The sequence below is a fragment of the Vigna radiata genome, chromosome 7, assembly GCF_000741045.1.
Source record: "Vigna radiata var. radiata cultivar VC1973A chromosome 7, Vradiata_ver6, whole genome shotgun sequence".
In the NCBI taxonomy this organism is placed as follows: domain Eukaryota; kingdom Viridiplantae; phylum Streptophyta; class Magnoliopsida; order Fabales; family Fabaceae; genus Vigna; species Vigna radiata.
Genome location: NC_028357.1, coordinates 54,110,846 through 54,126,773, shown reverse-complemented (window position 1 = coordinate 54,126,773; position 15,928 = coordinate 54,110,846). Strand labels below are relative to the sequence as shown.

General features: G+C 33.6%; 2 protein-coding genes across 4 annotated transcripts; one reads left to right on the top strand and one right to left on the bottom strand.

Annotated features, from left to right (window-relative positions):
• The first annotated feature begins 381 nt into the window (after positions 1 to 381).
• Positions 382 to 7,694, top strand: LOC106768326. Of its 2 annotated transcripts, XM_022784331.1 has the most exons (10): positions 382 to 536; positions 1,066 to 1,396; positions 1,500 to 1,601; positions 2,205 to 2,678; positions 3,336 to 3,431; positions 3,623 to 3,757; positions 4,143 to 4,206; positions 4,331 to 5,215; positions 5,297 to 5,615; positions 5,649 to 7,694. In XM_022784331.1, exons 2-10 carry the CDS (start codon positions 1,316 to 1,318, stop codon positions 7,432 to 7,434), a joined length of 3,942 nt encoding a protein of 1,313 aa, XP_022640052.1. In that variant the 5' UTR covers positions 382 to 536; positions 1,066 to 1,315; the 3' UTR covers positions 7,435 to 7,694. The 2 variants fall into 2 exon arrangements, with proteins under 2 accessions (XP_022640052.1, XP_014508896.1); XM_014653410.2 differs by having other exon boundaries at positions 383 to 536; positions 4,331 to 5,599; positions 5,696 to 7,694.
• Positions 7,695 to 8,268: 574 nt separating this feature from the next.
• LOC106767831 (elicitor-responsive protein 3) lies at positions 8,269 to 10,232 on the bottom strand. Of its 2 annotated transcripts, none has more exons than XM_014652785.2 (5): positions 10,061 to 10,232; positions 9,887 to 9,952; positions 9,178 to 9,304; positions 8,955 to 9,069; positions 8,269 to 8,469 (listed from the first exon to the last, which is right to left on the bottom strand). In XM_014652785.2, exons 1-5 carry the CDS (start codon positions 10,125 to 10,127, stop codon positions 8,404 to 8,406), a joined length of 441 nt encoding a protein of 146 aa, XP_014508271.1. In that variant the 5' UTR covers positions 10,128 to 10,232; the 3' UTR covers positions 8,269 to 8,403. The 2 variants fall into 2 exon arrangements, with proteins under 2 accessions (XP_014508271.1, XP_022640053.1); XM_022784332.1 differs by having other exon boundaries at positions 9,887 to 9,983; positions 10,061 to 10,215.
• Between the last annotated feature and the right edge of the window lie 5,696 nt (positions 10,233 to 15,928).

Here is a 15,928-nt window from a genome sequence, read left to right as displayed (position 1 = left end):
TCATCCCTTCTTTTATTACCTCAATCTTTTCTATTATTCACACCATTTCATATAAATTATGTCATAGATATTTTATGTTGTAGAATTAATTATATTTTATGTACTATTATAAACAACAATAAATAGATATATCTAATTATTTATTGAATTTAAGTAATACTTTATTTTTGTTACGCTTTAAAAGTATTTCTGAATACACAGTGTATGGTGTATTTATTTTGGAAAATAATGAGACTAAAAAGAAGAAGAAGAAGGATGCATGCATACTGTGTTATGGAAGCCAAGTTTATTTAATTTAAATAAAATAAAAATATAAAAATAAAAAGTGTGTTGCATTTCAATCTTTCATTCAATAGAACACGTGGGTTGGAAGGCGGATTCGTGTGGACTGAGACTCAAATAAAAGCATCAAAAGCAATCCTCAAAACTCTGAAGACCCTCTCTTATCATACCCTCGCCTCTCTTCCCACAACCCGCAATTTCACATCCACTCTGTCCAAAAATCGCCGGATCCAGCAATTCCTCTTTCTCTTACTGTAACTACTACCTAATCCGACAACTAATTTTGTTTTTTTAGTTTGATTTTTACTTTATGTACTGTGTAAGTTTTGCTTCAGCTGCGTCTAAGTAATTCATATTTTTAATTTCTGTTCTTAGTTTATTTGTTAATGATTTGTTGGGGGAAGAGGCGCGGAGGCCAGGCGGTGCAGAGGGTTGGATGAGGTTTTAGTCAAAATCAATGCATCTGTTTTGTCTAGATTCATTTATATTATATTTTGTACTTTCCCTTTGTGTTTTCCAACCAAGGACCGAACATTATGGTTTGCTAAAGCATGTTCTTGCTTTCTTTTTTGCTCTTCGTATCAAAAATTCGATCTTCAGTTTGGTGGGGAGGGAGATGGTGAAATTCATTCTGACCAGGTGGTCCTCATTGTTAGTGACTTTGTCTGGGTTGTTGAGTGCTGAATCCGTTTAGTGTTCATATGTTATTCTTGATTTTAGCACATGCATGTCCATTGAAGTTGTATCTGTCTGATGATTCATGAGAGTTGTTTTGTGTTTCAGGGATTAATCGGTGATGGGAAAAATACAGCTTAGTTTACATTGGAGGACAAGTTGTGATCCCTAATACGTGTTGCATGTTACTTCCCTTATATGTGTTGCATGTTACTTCTCCCTCTTGACTAAATTAGACGAGTCAGACTGCAAGTTTTTTGGCGGTGGAAACAGATTACTGGAATAAGGGAGATGTACAGAGCTTTGAGGGCTTTTGTCCATTTGTTTCATCTTTAATAACATAACCCAGATTCTGAAAATGGAAAGTCCTGATATTGAAAAGTCTGAAGCAACCAATAAACAGATTAATAGTAACACAAATTGTAATTCCAAACAGCAGGTGGGTATGAATTTTGAAGATTTTTTGTGTTGGGGGTTTTCCTTTGGCAACATTGTGAACAAACTTTATCACTTTTCACTTAGTTCATCTTTAACAATTTCAGAGTGCAGAAAATGGTAACGAACGTCCTGAATGGTTACCTGATGGCTGGAACTTGGAAGTCAGAATCCGTAAGAGTGGTGTACACATGGGATCTGGATACAAGGTGGGAGATAGGTTCTCTTAATTTGGATGTTACTGTTTAGATTGTCAGCGACCTCATTTAGATTGTTATGTTTCCTTTAGTCTATGTTATTCATGTAGCAACTTAATATTATATTCCTTAAACATCGGCTTGATGTAGTCATGTAGTTACTGCTGCCACTAATATATGGTAGACATTATTAGTGCATAACTTGCACTGTTCTTAGGTTTCTGGCCTTGAATCATGAATATCTTTTTGGAGATTTGTGTGTAGCAGAAGTTTATTTGAAAATCTTAAACTCAATTCTTAATAACACTCATGACTTAAATGTACGATAGTTACAACATTACTATTGTTTTCCCCCATTTGGCTGACTTCTGACAGTTGTTCTAAATCTGGTGAGCTGGATTTTAGGTTAGTTCTTTTAAGATCATGCTCAATTAATTTTACAATGGTAATCATATTTGCTCTTAAAGACTAAACTCTATACTCTTTAATTGATGTGTTCATGTGATTCTGTAATCTTTGGTGGTATTTTATGTTTTTTTCAGGCATCTTAACATCAATAGTGATACATTATTAAAGCTGCTTATCTCTCACTATAAACATGTTTTCTTGTTTCAGTGTTACATCGAACCATTAAAAGGATATAAATTCTTCTCCAAACCAGAGGTATTACGATATCTCGAAACTGTAAAGGACAGCAGTTGCACTTCCAAGAAGGGGAATAAAAGTAGTAAGATAAATACTCCAAATGGCAAGAACTGCACTTCCAAGGAGAAGAAATGCAGTAAAATGCAGACTCCAAACAACCAGAGCTGCAGTTCCAAGAAGGAGAAAAAATGTGCTGGCATGGAGTTTCCAAATGACGACAGTTGCACTCCCAAGGAGGAGAAGAAGGGCACTAACATGGATTTTCCAAACAACAACAGTTGTGCTCCCAAGAAGGAGAAGAATGGGAATAACTTGGATTCTCCCAACGATAGCAGTTGCCTGTCCAAGAAGGAGAAGATAGGCACTAACACGGACCCTCCAAAGGGCAGCAGTTGCACTCCGAAGAAGGAGAAGAATTTCACTAACATGGATTCTCCAATTGATGTTTGTATCACTTTTTCCTTGAATCTTTTTCTGTTTATTATTAATGAATTATGAATGCTATCATTAGATTGAAGATTGATTCTTATTATCATCTTACGCATATGATTGATGATTTAGAATTATTCATGGCATACGAACCTAAAATCACGCCAAATGGCAGGACTATTGATTATTTAATGTGCATAAAGGACCATGGTTTGAAAGTTAACTTGAAAGTACAACCGCAAAGATTGAACCATGAAAGAATGTTGCCCCCATAAGAAAAAAGGGGCCCATTCATGAAACTTAAATGGCTGCCTCATCTTATTGCCTGATGTTTATGTATTTGTTTATTTGCACTTCTACTTCAACAATTTGGCTTGTGTTTCTTTTGTTGAACACTATGGGTGGGAAGAATTTTGAGTCGTAGTTTGTCTCTGTCTTTCAGGTTGAATAAACTATTTCATGTTTTGCGACTTTTGGATTGTGTGCTGCTAACACATTTACATTTTTACAAACAAAAGGCATAGAAAGTTTACAAATAAAATGTTATAACCTAGCTTTTATAAGATTGATTATTTATGGGCCTTTATTTAATCCATTGAATATTTTTATGAATTATAACTTATATTGGTAACATTGTTCATGTTTAATTTTCAAAAAATTTCGGTGTTTTAGGTTGTGGTTGAGAAGTCTATCCCGGAGGATTTACCACATGGGTGGTTAAAAGAATTGAAGATTTCGAAGAATGGCAAGGGCATTAGGAAAGATCCGGTATGAAAAAACTTCAGCCAAAAGGATCTCCTTTTACATATCATAATAAAGATAGATTTGTTTGTGTCTTCTATTTAGAGAAGTGGGCTGCAAATAAAACTGTTGTTTGGTTTATTGAGTAAAATTCTACATTTACAGTTTTTCAAAAGTTGATGCTTATATAAATTATAATTGGGTTACACTTCCGACAGTTTTATATTGATCCAGTGAGTGGATATGTATTCCGCTCTAAGAAGGATGTACTGCGGTATCTTGCATCTGGTGATATACGGTCATGTGCCTTTAAGCCAAGTAGAAGACAAATCCAAGATGAAGACAACATAACTGTAAGATATTTTTGCATGACTACCATCTTACTATTGTTGTTTTGTGGAGTATTCTTATTTTTCATTAGTTCTTACTCCAAGCTCTTAGTAAGTGATTGAAATCTGGGGATTTTTTAATCACACCAGATTTGAGACTCACGGAAAATTCTAGCATTTTAAGAATTTTCCTAATATTAAGATTTGCATACTTGCATTGTTGTAGCCTTTATAGATTTTGGTTGATTTAGTTATCTAAAATTGTAGAATGCTATATGATGAGTAGTCCAAACTCTGAATGATTAACAAAGAACAATCCTATAGCATCAGGAGAATCATTATTTTTTTTATGCATGCATCTAAGAATTCTAACAGAAGATTTTATATGCTTTCATGTTTTTCAATCTAGTCACCACCTGCTGCCAAACGGCAGAAACTGAAGCAGTCTGCACCCACACAACAGCTTTCTGCAGGTAAGAAACTATTTATGACTAAAGTATATTCAATTTTACTACAAGTTCATCCAACTCTGTGAATGAAGAATATACCATTCACACCTGATGCCCATTCCTCCCTATTTTTAACTTTTTACTGCAGCCACGGAAATACTTGATAAAAGCAGCTTAGAACCTAGTGCTAATAGCCCAAGGAAAAAGCAAAATGCAAATGTTTCGGCTAGAACGAAGGTTGTTTCTGTTCCTAAAGGTGATTCTGTTGCAAATATGCATTCACTAGAAGATGGAGCTGCAAACTCATGTGAACTGAAGAAATCATCTGACCCAGGTAGGTCAGCACTTTTGAAAAATGAATCCTTGAAGGAATCAGCAAAAGCACTTTTTTCAGATGATTTGCAAGAAGAGGACCGTGCTGTGAATGCAGTGGAGAATGGTAATGAGAAAAATCACGGTAACCAAAGCATATCCAAAATCAGGAAGGAGTTCAATGTACCTCAGCGGTCATCACCGAGACTTGCTGGAAGTAAATCTGTACAGTTGGTAAACAATGTGGTCAATGAACAGACACTTCAGGTTCCAAAAAGAAACACGAGGAAAAGTAGAAACACTCTAGATGTTGATATTTCTGTGGACCAAGCAGCTCCTAAAGAACAACCACATGAGCAAGAAACAGATAAAGTAGAAGACAAAAAGCCAGAAATTCAAATCAGCTCAAACAAATCAGGTAAAAAGAAAGAGCACAACCTTCCTCGTCGTGCTTCAAAACGATTAGCTGCCATTGAGCATGAGTCAATGAACTCTAAAGTGGAATTGCAGCAAAGTGAGTGTGGGCCAGCTACAGTGCTTGCTAATCAAGCCCCAATAAATGGAAAGTCAGCAAATAAAAGGAAAAAGTCAGCAGCACCTCATCTGGAGAAAAGGGGAAAAGAAGAGATGGATGATGAGAAAACAGAACCTCAGCTGTCCTTTGCATATCACTATTCGTGGTCCGACCCAAGCTTGGAATATGCAATCAATGCCCTCACTGGTGTGTTACCACCAGCTGATAATATACCCAGTACTGTTGCCGAAACTGATACTCAAAAAGCTTTGTTTGACAATGTTACAGGAAGAAGTGCCACTACAATCCCTGGAACCGATGTTCAAAACACTTCAGTTGGTACGGGAAGGAGCAACACTGCAGCCCCTGAAACTGATATTCAAAAAGCTTCAATTGACAATGGTACGGGAAGGAGCACCACTGAAGTCCCTGAAACCGGTATTCGAAAAGCTTCAGTTGACAGTTGTACGGGAAGGAGCACCACTGCAGTCCCGGATACTGATATACAAAAAGCTCCAATTGACAATGGTACGGGAAGTAGCACCACTGCAGTCCCTGATACTGATATGCAAAAAGCTCCAGTTGATAATGGTACGGGAAGTAGCACCACTGCAGTCCCTGATACTGATATNAGTAGCACCACTGCAGTCCCTGATACTGATATGCAAAAAGCTCCAGTTGATAATGGTACGGGAAGTAGCACCACTGCAGTCCCTGATACTGATATTCAAAATCCTTTGGTTGACAATGGTAGGGCAAGGAGTACCAGTGAAGTCCCTGATACTGATATTCAAAAAGCTTATGTTGACAATGGTAGGGCAAGTAGTACCACTGCAGTCCTTGATACTGATATTCAAAAAGCTTCAGTTAACAATGGTACGGGAAGGAGCCCCGCGGCAGTCCCTGAAACTGATATTCAAAACACTTCAGTAAACATTGGCAGAAGTGCCAGTACAATTCTTGAAACTGATCTTCAAAAAGCTTTGATTGACAGTGTTAAGGGGAGTAGCGCCACTACAATCCCTGAAAACAGTGTTCAGAAAACGATGGTTGAAATGGAATCGGGAAGAAGCACCTCTACCGGACCTGAAACTGATATTCAAAAGTCTTTTATTGACAGTGTTACAGGAAGCAGGGATAGTGAAAACAATTTACATGACACTGTTACAGGAAGCAAGTATAGAAAATCCCAGGTGCGTTCTAATAAACCCAAGAGAACGAAAGAGCTCAAAGTACCTGTGCGGTTATCAAAGCGACTTGCTGGCCTGGAACCTGAGTTACCGCCTGCTGAAAGAGCTCTTGAATATTCCACTAGAAAATCATGTAAAGAAGAGCCAACAGCCACTGCTACTCTAACTAATGGAGTGTCTGATCATCACAACGCTAGGGAAGAAACCAAGCCTACTCTTCTTCAAGCTTCTGACAGTTTGAAAACAGAAGTACTTGGAGAATCATTAAAACGGAGTGAGAACTCATATGATGCCCAAACCGATCACAAGGAACAATTGGAGAAAGTTGAAGTTGAAAATGTTGGTGATGTGAGATCAGAGCCTAAGCTCCCCTTACCGTTTGGGGACTCTTGGTCAGATCCATGCCTAGAATTTGCCATCAAGACTCTCACTGGTGCTTTTCCAGTTGATGCTGGTGGAGAGATAATGCCTGCTTTGCCTCCTGGCTTTGATAATCCCCCATATAGGCAAGTGCATCGAACTGTGGTGACAGACATTAATCAAGATGCTCATGATAACTCGAACCAACCCTCGCTCAATAAGGAGCTTAATATGGTTAGTCAACCTGAGTTGAGGACCGGCTCCATCTCTTATGAAAATGCTTCTAACTTTACAACTAGGGAATCTTATCTTGATCAAGATAACATTCTTAAGAATTTTGATGTGGAACCCAGTCTCACTGGAAACATAACACAACCTGTGCATCATTCTTGGAATATAAACACACTAGCACATGAAGAGCCATTAAAGCAAAATGGACAGGCTGTTGAGGGTGGAATTGTTACAACGGAGCAGCAACTAATTGAAACTGGAGCTGTAAACCATGACAATTCCGAGTTACAGTATTGTGCACCGTTTATGAATTCTTGGTCAGACCCATGCTTAGAATTTGCATTTAAGACTCTTACAGGAGCGATACCAGTAGAGGAAAATTTAACACTCCAAGGATGTTTCCCGGAAACTGCTAACTATCATGAACGGAGGGATGGTGTCTCATTGTTGCCAGATTTCAGATCATCTAGCTTTTCACAAAGCGATTTCTCGTTTTTCCATGATACAGGGGTTAAGTCCATGACAGGGCAGCAATCATCAGTAAGCTCTCCATTCCTACCCTTGGAGAAAACAGGTCTTCAAGGTTTTGCTGGAGTTGATCCTCAAACACACTTTTCTCAGTGCAACAATAATTTTCAAAGGTAAGCTAGTTAGATGTTTGTTGCTACCTCCAAGATAACTACTGTTGGTATGTAGTTATACTTTTGTAGACTGCAAAAATGTTCGTCGTTAAGTATCCTTTTATTTTCCCAGTCACATTTGTAAATACATTGTGAACATAAGGTCTCGGTTAGTGTTTGTTGAGAAGATCTAGGTGAGCAAAGTAAGGAGGTACACAAGTCCAACTGTTCTTGTCACACTATCTAACTACTCTACTCTCTGTGTCAAGTTATTAATTGGTTTAATTCCTACTATTTCTTATTTTCTTTCGCCATCCGAAAATGTTATAAAAGGCATATGCTAACAATTATAAAGAAATGATTGTACCATCTTTCAAATATTTTTTAGGAATTTGGATTTGGAACTATTGTCTGCTTTTTTCCAATCTATTCGGTGTTATAATCAACTAGAAAATGTGGGCGTTTGATACAAAGCAGTTATTAAATAAATGCCCCCATTTTTATACCTAATTTGTTTTAATAAAAAAACTCCTTAAGATTCTCTTAGAAAGATTGATAGAAAAAAAATATTATTAGAAGAATATAATATTTCTCAAATGCACATTGTAACTAAATCTAATCCCTCATTATGCCATCAATCTTTCTTCATGGAGTTTGGTCACCTTATCAAAACATCCACCAGTAAATGTTCTTCATCATAATCTTTAAGTTAACTTAAGGATTTTACACAATATTCTTTTTCACTTATATTCCTATTAGCATCAAATTACTCTTATGTCCTCTTATCTCAATTATAAGGTTGGTTTAAAAAGTTTAAAAGAAAAAAAAATGTGAAAAATTGTAGATTCAACTCTTCTTATTAACAAAATATTAACAGCTAATAATTGTCAATAAAATAAATAAATATATTTTACATAGTTTTATCTCTTATTAATGCTAATGTGTCCTCACACCATAAATAATACTCAAACACTCAGAAGTGCAGTAAATACATTTAGAATATGCAATTGGACTCCTTCCATCCCCCAAAATCTTCCTCCATGCCGCGTTCCCTGCGTTCCTTCATTAACAAACCCAAAGAAAATATTTAGTGAATTTCATATATTTCAAGAGTCACTTAACATCAATCTTATGCACCCATCTCAATCACATTAAAGAATTTTAAAATTAATATACATTTTAAACATGATCTATATGATAAAAATATAATTAAATGATTTCTTCTATATAACTTTCATTTATAAATATTCCTCTAATTCATTCGGACTCAAAGATACGTTCTTTAAGATGATTTTTATAAAAATTACTCAACTTAATTATTCATTTCCTACTAGATAAAATTTATATATAAAAAAAAAACTATAAAAATAAAGAGATACTCAATAAATAAAATGTAGTACTCATCAAAATTTATGATTCACAACAAATTTTAACTATAAATAAAAAATGTTGGTGAATTTATCAGCAGTTTTCACGTACAATTATGTATCTATATATATAAACATGATAAACAAAATAAGAACAAAATAATAATAATAATAATACCTGACGCTTAAAAATGAGGCCAACTCTAATCTCCCCACAATAACGGTCATCCTTCACAACATTGTATGAAGTTGGTGGAATGCTCCCTTCCTTGAACAAGTCCTCCAACGTAATGCTATAATACAATTTAAATTAGTCTACTTAATTAAAACAATAATTAAGTTTTTCTTAAGCATGATTTAATTTCCTATGCTGAGACAGAAATCAGGCAGAAAAGACTCACGTAACTTCTCCCACAAAATCATCCGTAGACATGTTATCACTGTCCATGATCTTTAATCTCAGTTCGTTAACGCCTTCAGAAACCTTGAATATGAAATTTTCATTCCACTTTGGATTACTTCCTTTACCTGCATTCACAAGTTTGATTATAATACCAAATAAAACATTACAAATTTAGTTGAATACAGTTATATTCGTCTGCATTATATAACATCCTTAAGATCAATCATAGTATATGAAACTATAAGGTTTAAACCCTTTTTTAGTCCCTAAGTTAAGTTCTGATGTTCAGTTTAGTCTCCGATTTTAAAAATGTCAACCTTTAGTCCCTATGAAAAATGTATCAAAACAGTCCTATTCGTTAACAAATCACAAGTTTTTCATTAAGTGATTTGTTGTTCATAACACCTTCCGTTAACAAATCACAAAATATTGGATACCTAGGTATGAAAACTTGTGATTTATTGTTCATTAAGTGCTGTCATGAGGACTGATTTGATACATTTTTCATATCATAGGGACTAAAGGTTGACATTTTTAAAAACGGAGAGTAAACTGAACATCAAAACTTAACTTAGAGACCAAAAAATAGTTTAAACCAAACTATAATGATATAATATAGTTAGGATCAATCATCGTATATGAAACTATAATGATATAACATCGTTAGGATAAATCATCGTATAAACGTACAAATAATTAATATGTACCTGATTGAACACTACTTTTTTGTTCTTGGGTGCGACATGTGAGGATGACATAAGGGTCCATGTTAGCTGCTCCATCAGATCGTGCATGTGTGAAAATATGAAAGAAAAAAAAAATTAGAAAAGTTGAGATGAGATTAATGAGAGATTATGAAGGGTGTGTAAATAAGAACTTACAGAGAAAATCTGTGTTCTCAAGGCCTTTGGCATATTCAAGAAAAACTTCAAGGGTTCCCAGAGGCATCTTGAATGAAGGATAATGAAATATTGAAGAATCTGGAAAAGCTTTGAGAGAAAGCTCTTAGAGAAAGGCACGATTGGTTTTTATATTTCATGGTAGTTAATTAGAGGAATGAAACAACACAATCACCGCTTTTCAGATAAATATAAGCCATAACTATTTTTACTCTCTTTTTTTCTAATATTCTTTTCAATACTTTACATTTACTCTCTTATTTTAAAAAAAAAATGAGTAAATCATTGTATTTCTAATAATTAATAGCTTTATTTTCGACACTTGATTAATAATAAATGTAAACTTTTCTTTTTAAATTATATTTAATAGATTATCATATTCATTATATAATCAATTATCATTTTACTATAATTAATTATTGACAAAAAAAATTACAGTAAAATATCTTTAGAAAAATAATGTGATAATAATATATTATTGCTTAATAATCTCTTGCAGTATTTTTAACAAATAAAAAGTATTAATTAAGTGTTTCTTTTTTTTTTCAACATGCCATTGTCAAATTTTTATTTTAGTTATTTTAAAGCATGGGTTAGCAACTAATGCTACTATAAACACTTTTCTTAAAAGTGTTTAATTGGTAGAATATATTAGTATTCTTTGATTTTATTTTCGTTACATTTTTTAATAACTCTAAATAAAAATAAGAATTGTACATTTGAGTTCTCGTTTAATTGATTATAATGAATATTTTTGTTCCAAACTCTAAGATTAGGGGATTATATTATTATTGATATCGATGGATGGATCTCATTTACTATATAATGAAGTTTTTTCTTTCTAAAAAGCTTATACAAATATAAATTATTCTACTCTATAGTAGGATAAATCACTACACTAAATAAAATAGTTTGACCTAAAAATCTAATGAATATTAAAGCTCATTACTATAAAAAAATTATTTTAACTTCATTGATGGTCTAAATTATATAAATTGATAATAAAAAAATATAAAAACTTTTACACAAGAATTTTGAAGTACCATTGAGTTAATGTTAATATCTTTTTAGTAAACTTTAATATAAAATATTAGTTTTTTTTTTTTTAATTCATTAATGCGTCTTTTGAAAGTAGTCAAAATTCTTGAATCCTTTATTTAGATAAGGAATGAGTTGTGATCAAAGCACGAGATACATGAAAACAATAATAATACATCTGATAAATTTTGTATAAATTACTTAATTATACTTTTTCTTAAAAATATTTACATTATCCTTTGTTGTGCATATATAGAAAGAAACCGTGAAGAACATGACGCGGTTGCCTCTCATCAATCAAGTACCGTTGTCTTGTCTCCAGCAGAATCGTGTAGGCCCATGGGCTTTTCAAATTGTCGGTTGGGTATATGCTGCCCATGGGCTCTTTTCATTTCACTAATCACTATACTAAATTTTAGATAGCATCCAACTGGGATGTATCATTATCACAATCGTAGAAGACAAACGTAGTTGCTTATCTAACTTGTTTTAATCCGGTGGGAAAGGCTTGCGTTCACGGAACAACCAGTATGGAAGATAGCCAGAGTGGGTGCAGTTCATAAATGAATGTTTTGGATAACCACATTTTAATCAACTACAGTGATTACAATGAATGTTCATAAAATCCATTTTTATTTTTAATTTTTTTTACTGTTATGAATAAATTAACTTTTTATTAAATTTTATTTTGTTTTATCTTTAAGATTAGTGTTTTTTTTTAATTTTAGTTGTTTTATGTTTGTTTTAATTTTAATCATTTTGTTTAATTATGTAAATAAATTAATAGGAAATAATTTTAGTAGAGAAAAATAAGTTAAAACTTAAGAGAAAACAAGTTTTGAAAAAAAATTATCAATTTGAAGTAAATACTTGTGTTAGGCATTACTAGGATCATGTCGAGTGAAAATATTGTTAAACTACATGGAGCTAAACGTTATATTTCTGGAGTTAAGTATCAATTACTCTTTATGTTGAGCGGTGGAAAAGTGATGGCGAGGGTTTTAGAATTTTCTCTTCACAATTTCATTCTTTACCTAGAGCAATTAGGAGAGGTCTTTGGAGTCTGTTTGAGGAAGTTCTTCCTTCTCCTCCTTGGGCTTCAACCTTCATCATGGTGATTTTGCCCTTTTTATGTGGAAGAGGAATATGAGTCATAAATTCAAGATGAAAATGCAAAGAGGAAGCACGATTTAAGCATGAAGTAGAGACAAATAACATTGGGGAAAGTACGTGCATCTCTCCTTAGTTTCAATTTCTTCCTTATTTTTTCAATTTATAAAACCTAGGTTCTCAATTAGGGAGAGCAAAATCTATTGTTGAGATTAAATTTAATAAACTAATTTTTTGTATATCATGTGATGTTAATACATATGCATTTCCATGTCTATGTTAGTATTTGATTTCTATGTTTAATTTTTGTTTTGGTTTGGTCATCCATAACTTGATATTTGGTTCATCAAGTGTTGGAAAATGTTGCTTGAACTTAAAACTGAAATTAAGTATCTAATGGAACTTGCATCTAGGGATAAAATATGATTCATTAGTAATTTTAAGACTCTTGAACTTAATGCATGATTACTTATTGAAGATTTAAGGAATTTAAACTTCATGAGTTATCATAGGCTCAAAGTGACTAAGAATAAAATTGAAGTATTTTTGTGAGTTGATTTTAATATGAAATTGGAATTGAGATATTTTTGAGTGCATATCAAATAAAGGGATGAAATCTAATATTGACAATGTAAATATGTTAAATTTTTGTTTCATGCCTGTTTGATAAAATACCCAAAAGGGTTTTTTAGTTTTTTGTGAATTTTGTTGTCTAATTGAGTTATGAATTGTGAGAGTTGTCATGTGTTATTTAAGTCTTTCAGATGATAACAATATTTATTACTTATTATATACGACCGTGCATTGGTTCTTTTGCCATGACAGATGTCTTGGATATCACAATGAATTTATGATTACGATTGTTTATCTTAATAGAAAACTTTCAATACAGAGATCGTATAATCCTTGTCTCACAAGATGACTCATTAATTTTACAACATCATAGAGTTAAACTTAAAATTCACTTCTTAACGTAGTACTTGTCAACAAACCATCTATTTTACAAAGACCATATAATACTAGTTGGTTGACTTGATCACAATAATTAATCATTGGTTCTAGTATTTTAGATGAATTTTTGAAAAAATAATAAAAAATACTAATAAAACATGAATACAAATCTAGATATAAGACATTGATGCCAATTTCTTATGTCACAGTTAACTTTCTAATTAAAATTTAGACTTTCAAATACATCTTCAACACAAATTAATCACATTACTTTTAAATTGAACCCATTTCAAACAAAAACTCTTAAATCATAGTTAACTTTTGAATAATAGTTTTTTTAATATTGACAAAATAAAAATTTTAGGTTAAAACAAATATACATGTTTGGATGGTAATGTTTTGTATATAAGTATATACTTTGGATTGTTGATTACATGTTCACAATTTTAAAAAGGAATTGCTTGCATATTAATCAATTGCTCTACTCTGTTAACATTCACTACATTCTGCTCTATTCTTTCTTTCGTGCATTTGTTTCATTCCAAGCATGCACACACATTATAGTCATCTTAAAAAGATATTATTTTCTATTAATAAATTTATTATCTATTTTTCGCAATTACATTTACTTATTTTATATCTTGACCATCCATGTACCTATCTAACTCATTATTATTATGATTTTGTATGTTTAGCAAGCCATAATAGACCCAACAACCATGGATTCAGACATGAGATCCAAATACATATATAACCACTTTAAAATAAGGAAAATATAATATTTGAAGTAATATATGATTCAGATATAATATTTGAAGTAATATACGATTCAGATATAATATTTAAAGTACAAGGTGGACTTCCCCTCTTTGTGATTTGGAGTTCATTCACACGTCAACAATTTGGTCATCCCACCTTGGAGACTTGACCAAACTTGGTGAGGAAATTTGGCGTCCACTGTGAAGTCGAATGGAAACTTCCTCAACCACAAGTGTATGGTGCTTACATGTACTCAAACCCAAGTGTCAAACTTTTCAATATTTGACATGGATCCCCTAGCCATAAACACAATCAAGACCCACATGGAGACGCTCCTAGACAAAAATAGAAAAATCTCCAACAAATGGTTGCTAAAATGTAGGACATGCAACAAAAGTTTGAAAATATATGAAAAATAACCTATAACAATTGTGCACCTAGCATCAAGAAGAACTGCAAGCTTGGAATCAAAGGCCAGACAACCTGGTTATAGAATGTTTGGTCCCACAGTCTAGGACCAAAGGCTGATCCCCACATTCAGTGTGACTGGTTACATCTAGAATAGTAGAATCTCGAAGTGAGGATAATACAAATTTCAGCAAACAAACTTCTCCCCACAAGCAGAAGAAAGGAACTAAAACTCCTCATTCCCATGGGAGGTCTCCCTCACCCAAAATATGAGAGTGAATTTATGAAATTCTCCATACGCTTTGTGATCAAAGAGAGGTCAATCGTGAGTGGCGTGGCTCACACATGAAAATTGAATGTGAATCTCGAGTACAACCTAGAACTGGGAATAGAGGTGCTCATTGCGCCTCAGACAAGAAAGGCAACACCGACTCACAAGGGTGAGATCTAAGGCATGTAATCAACATATCTCTTTTCGTGTTGTCCCATAATTTGAGCTAAATGCAATCATGTGTGGTTTGATTGAAGGTCTTAATCCTTCACTCTGAATATAGAAAAAACATGCATCCCAAAGCGAGTTATCATCAACATTAACGAGTATGACGAAACCTTGGACCCATAAGCACATGTCAAGTCTTATGTCATTATCATCTTCAAAGACACAAGAGTACATTGTTAGCCTTTTCCCACCACACTCAAGAGACAAGCATTGGAATGATACTCAGTCTCAATCTATTGATTCATTTACATGTGTGGTTAGATTGAAGGTCTTAATCCTTCACTCCAAACATAGAAAAAGCATGCATCCCAAAGTGAGTTATCATCAACATTAACAAGTACGACGAAACCTTGGACCCATAAGCACATGTCAAGTCTTATGTCATTAGCATCTTCAAAGACACAAGAGTAAATTATAAGTCTTTTCCTACCACACTCAAGGGATAAGCCTCGGAATGATACATAGTCTCACGTTAGGCACCATGTTTGCAACGTGGTTTTCCGATCATAAGTTGGTGGTAGCCTTGTCGATTTATCTTAAACATGTCATTCAAAGGAATCAAAAGTCCCAATGATAGTTTATGGACCAATTTACGACGGCAATAATGATTTTTGTGACCTGCACTCATCGATCATTATCGCTATCTTGTGTGCACTTCGACTAAGACCTTCCCAAGACTCGTTGATAAATGATCCACCAAAAAACATGGATAAACTCATGATAAGATTGTTCGTCATATCTATATTAAAGAAAACTAAAGCAAGATATCAAGGGTCTCCAAGTCAAAGGGATTTTCCTTGAAAGTTTGAGTCTTCAAAACTTAATGATCTGAAAAATATGACAAGTATAGAGTACTAAATGCTAGTCAATAGGGATTGCAAAAAGGACTAAGTCCAATGGGCTGGGATAACGTTTTCACCCCGTGAATGCGTTCCAACTCATCTTACCCAGCCTACTAGCCCAACAACCCGACATAATGATTTGTCAACATCATCTTCAATTGCTTCAATCAGGTTAATCATTCTTGATCTAAGCCATGTTACTTTATTGTCATTTAATTACAATTATTAGACATATAAATTAAA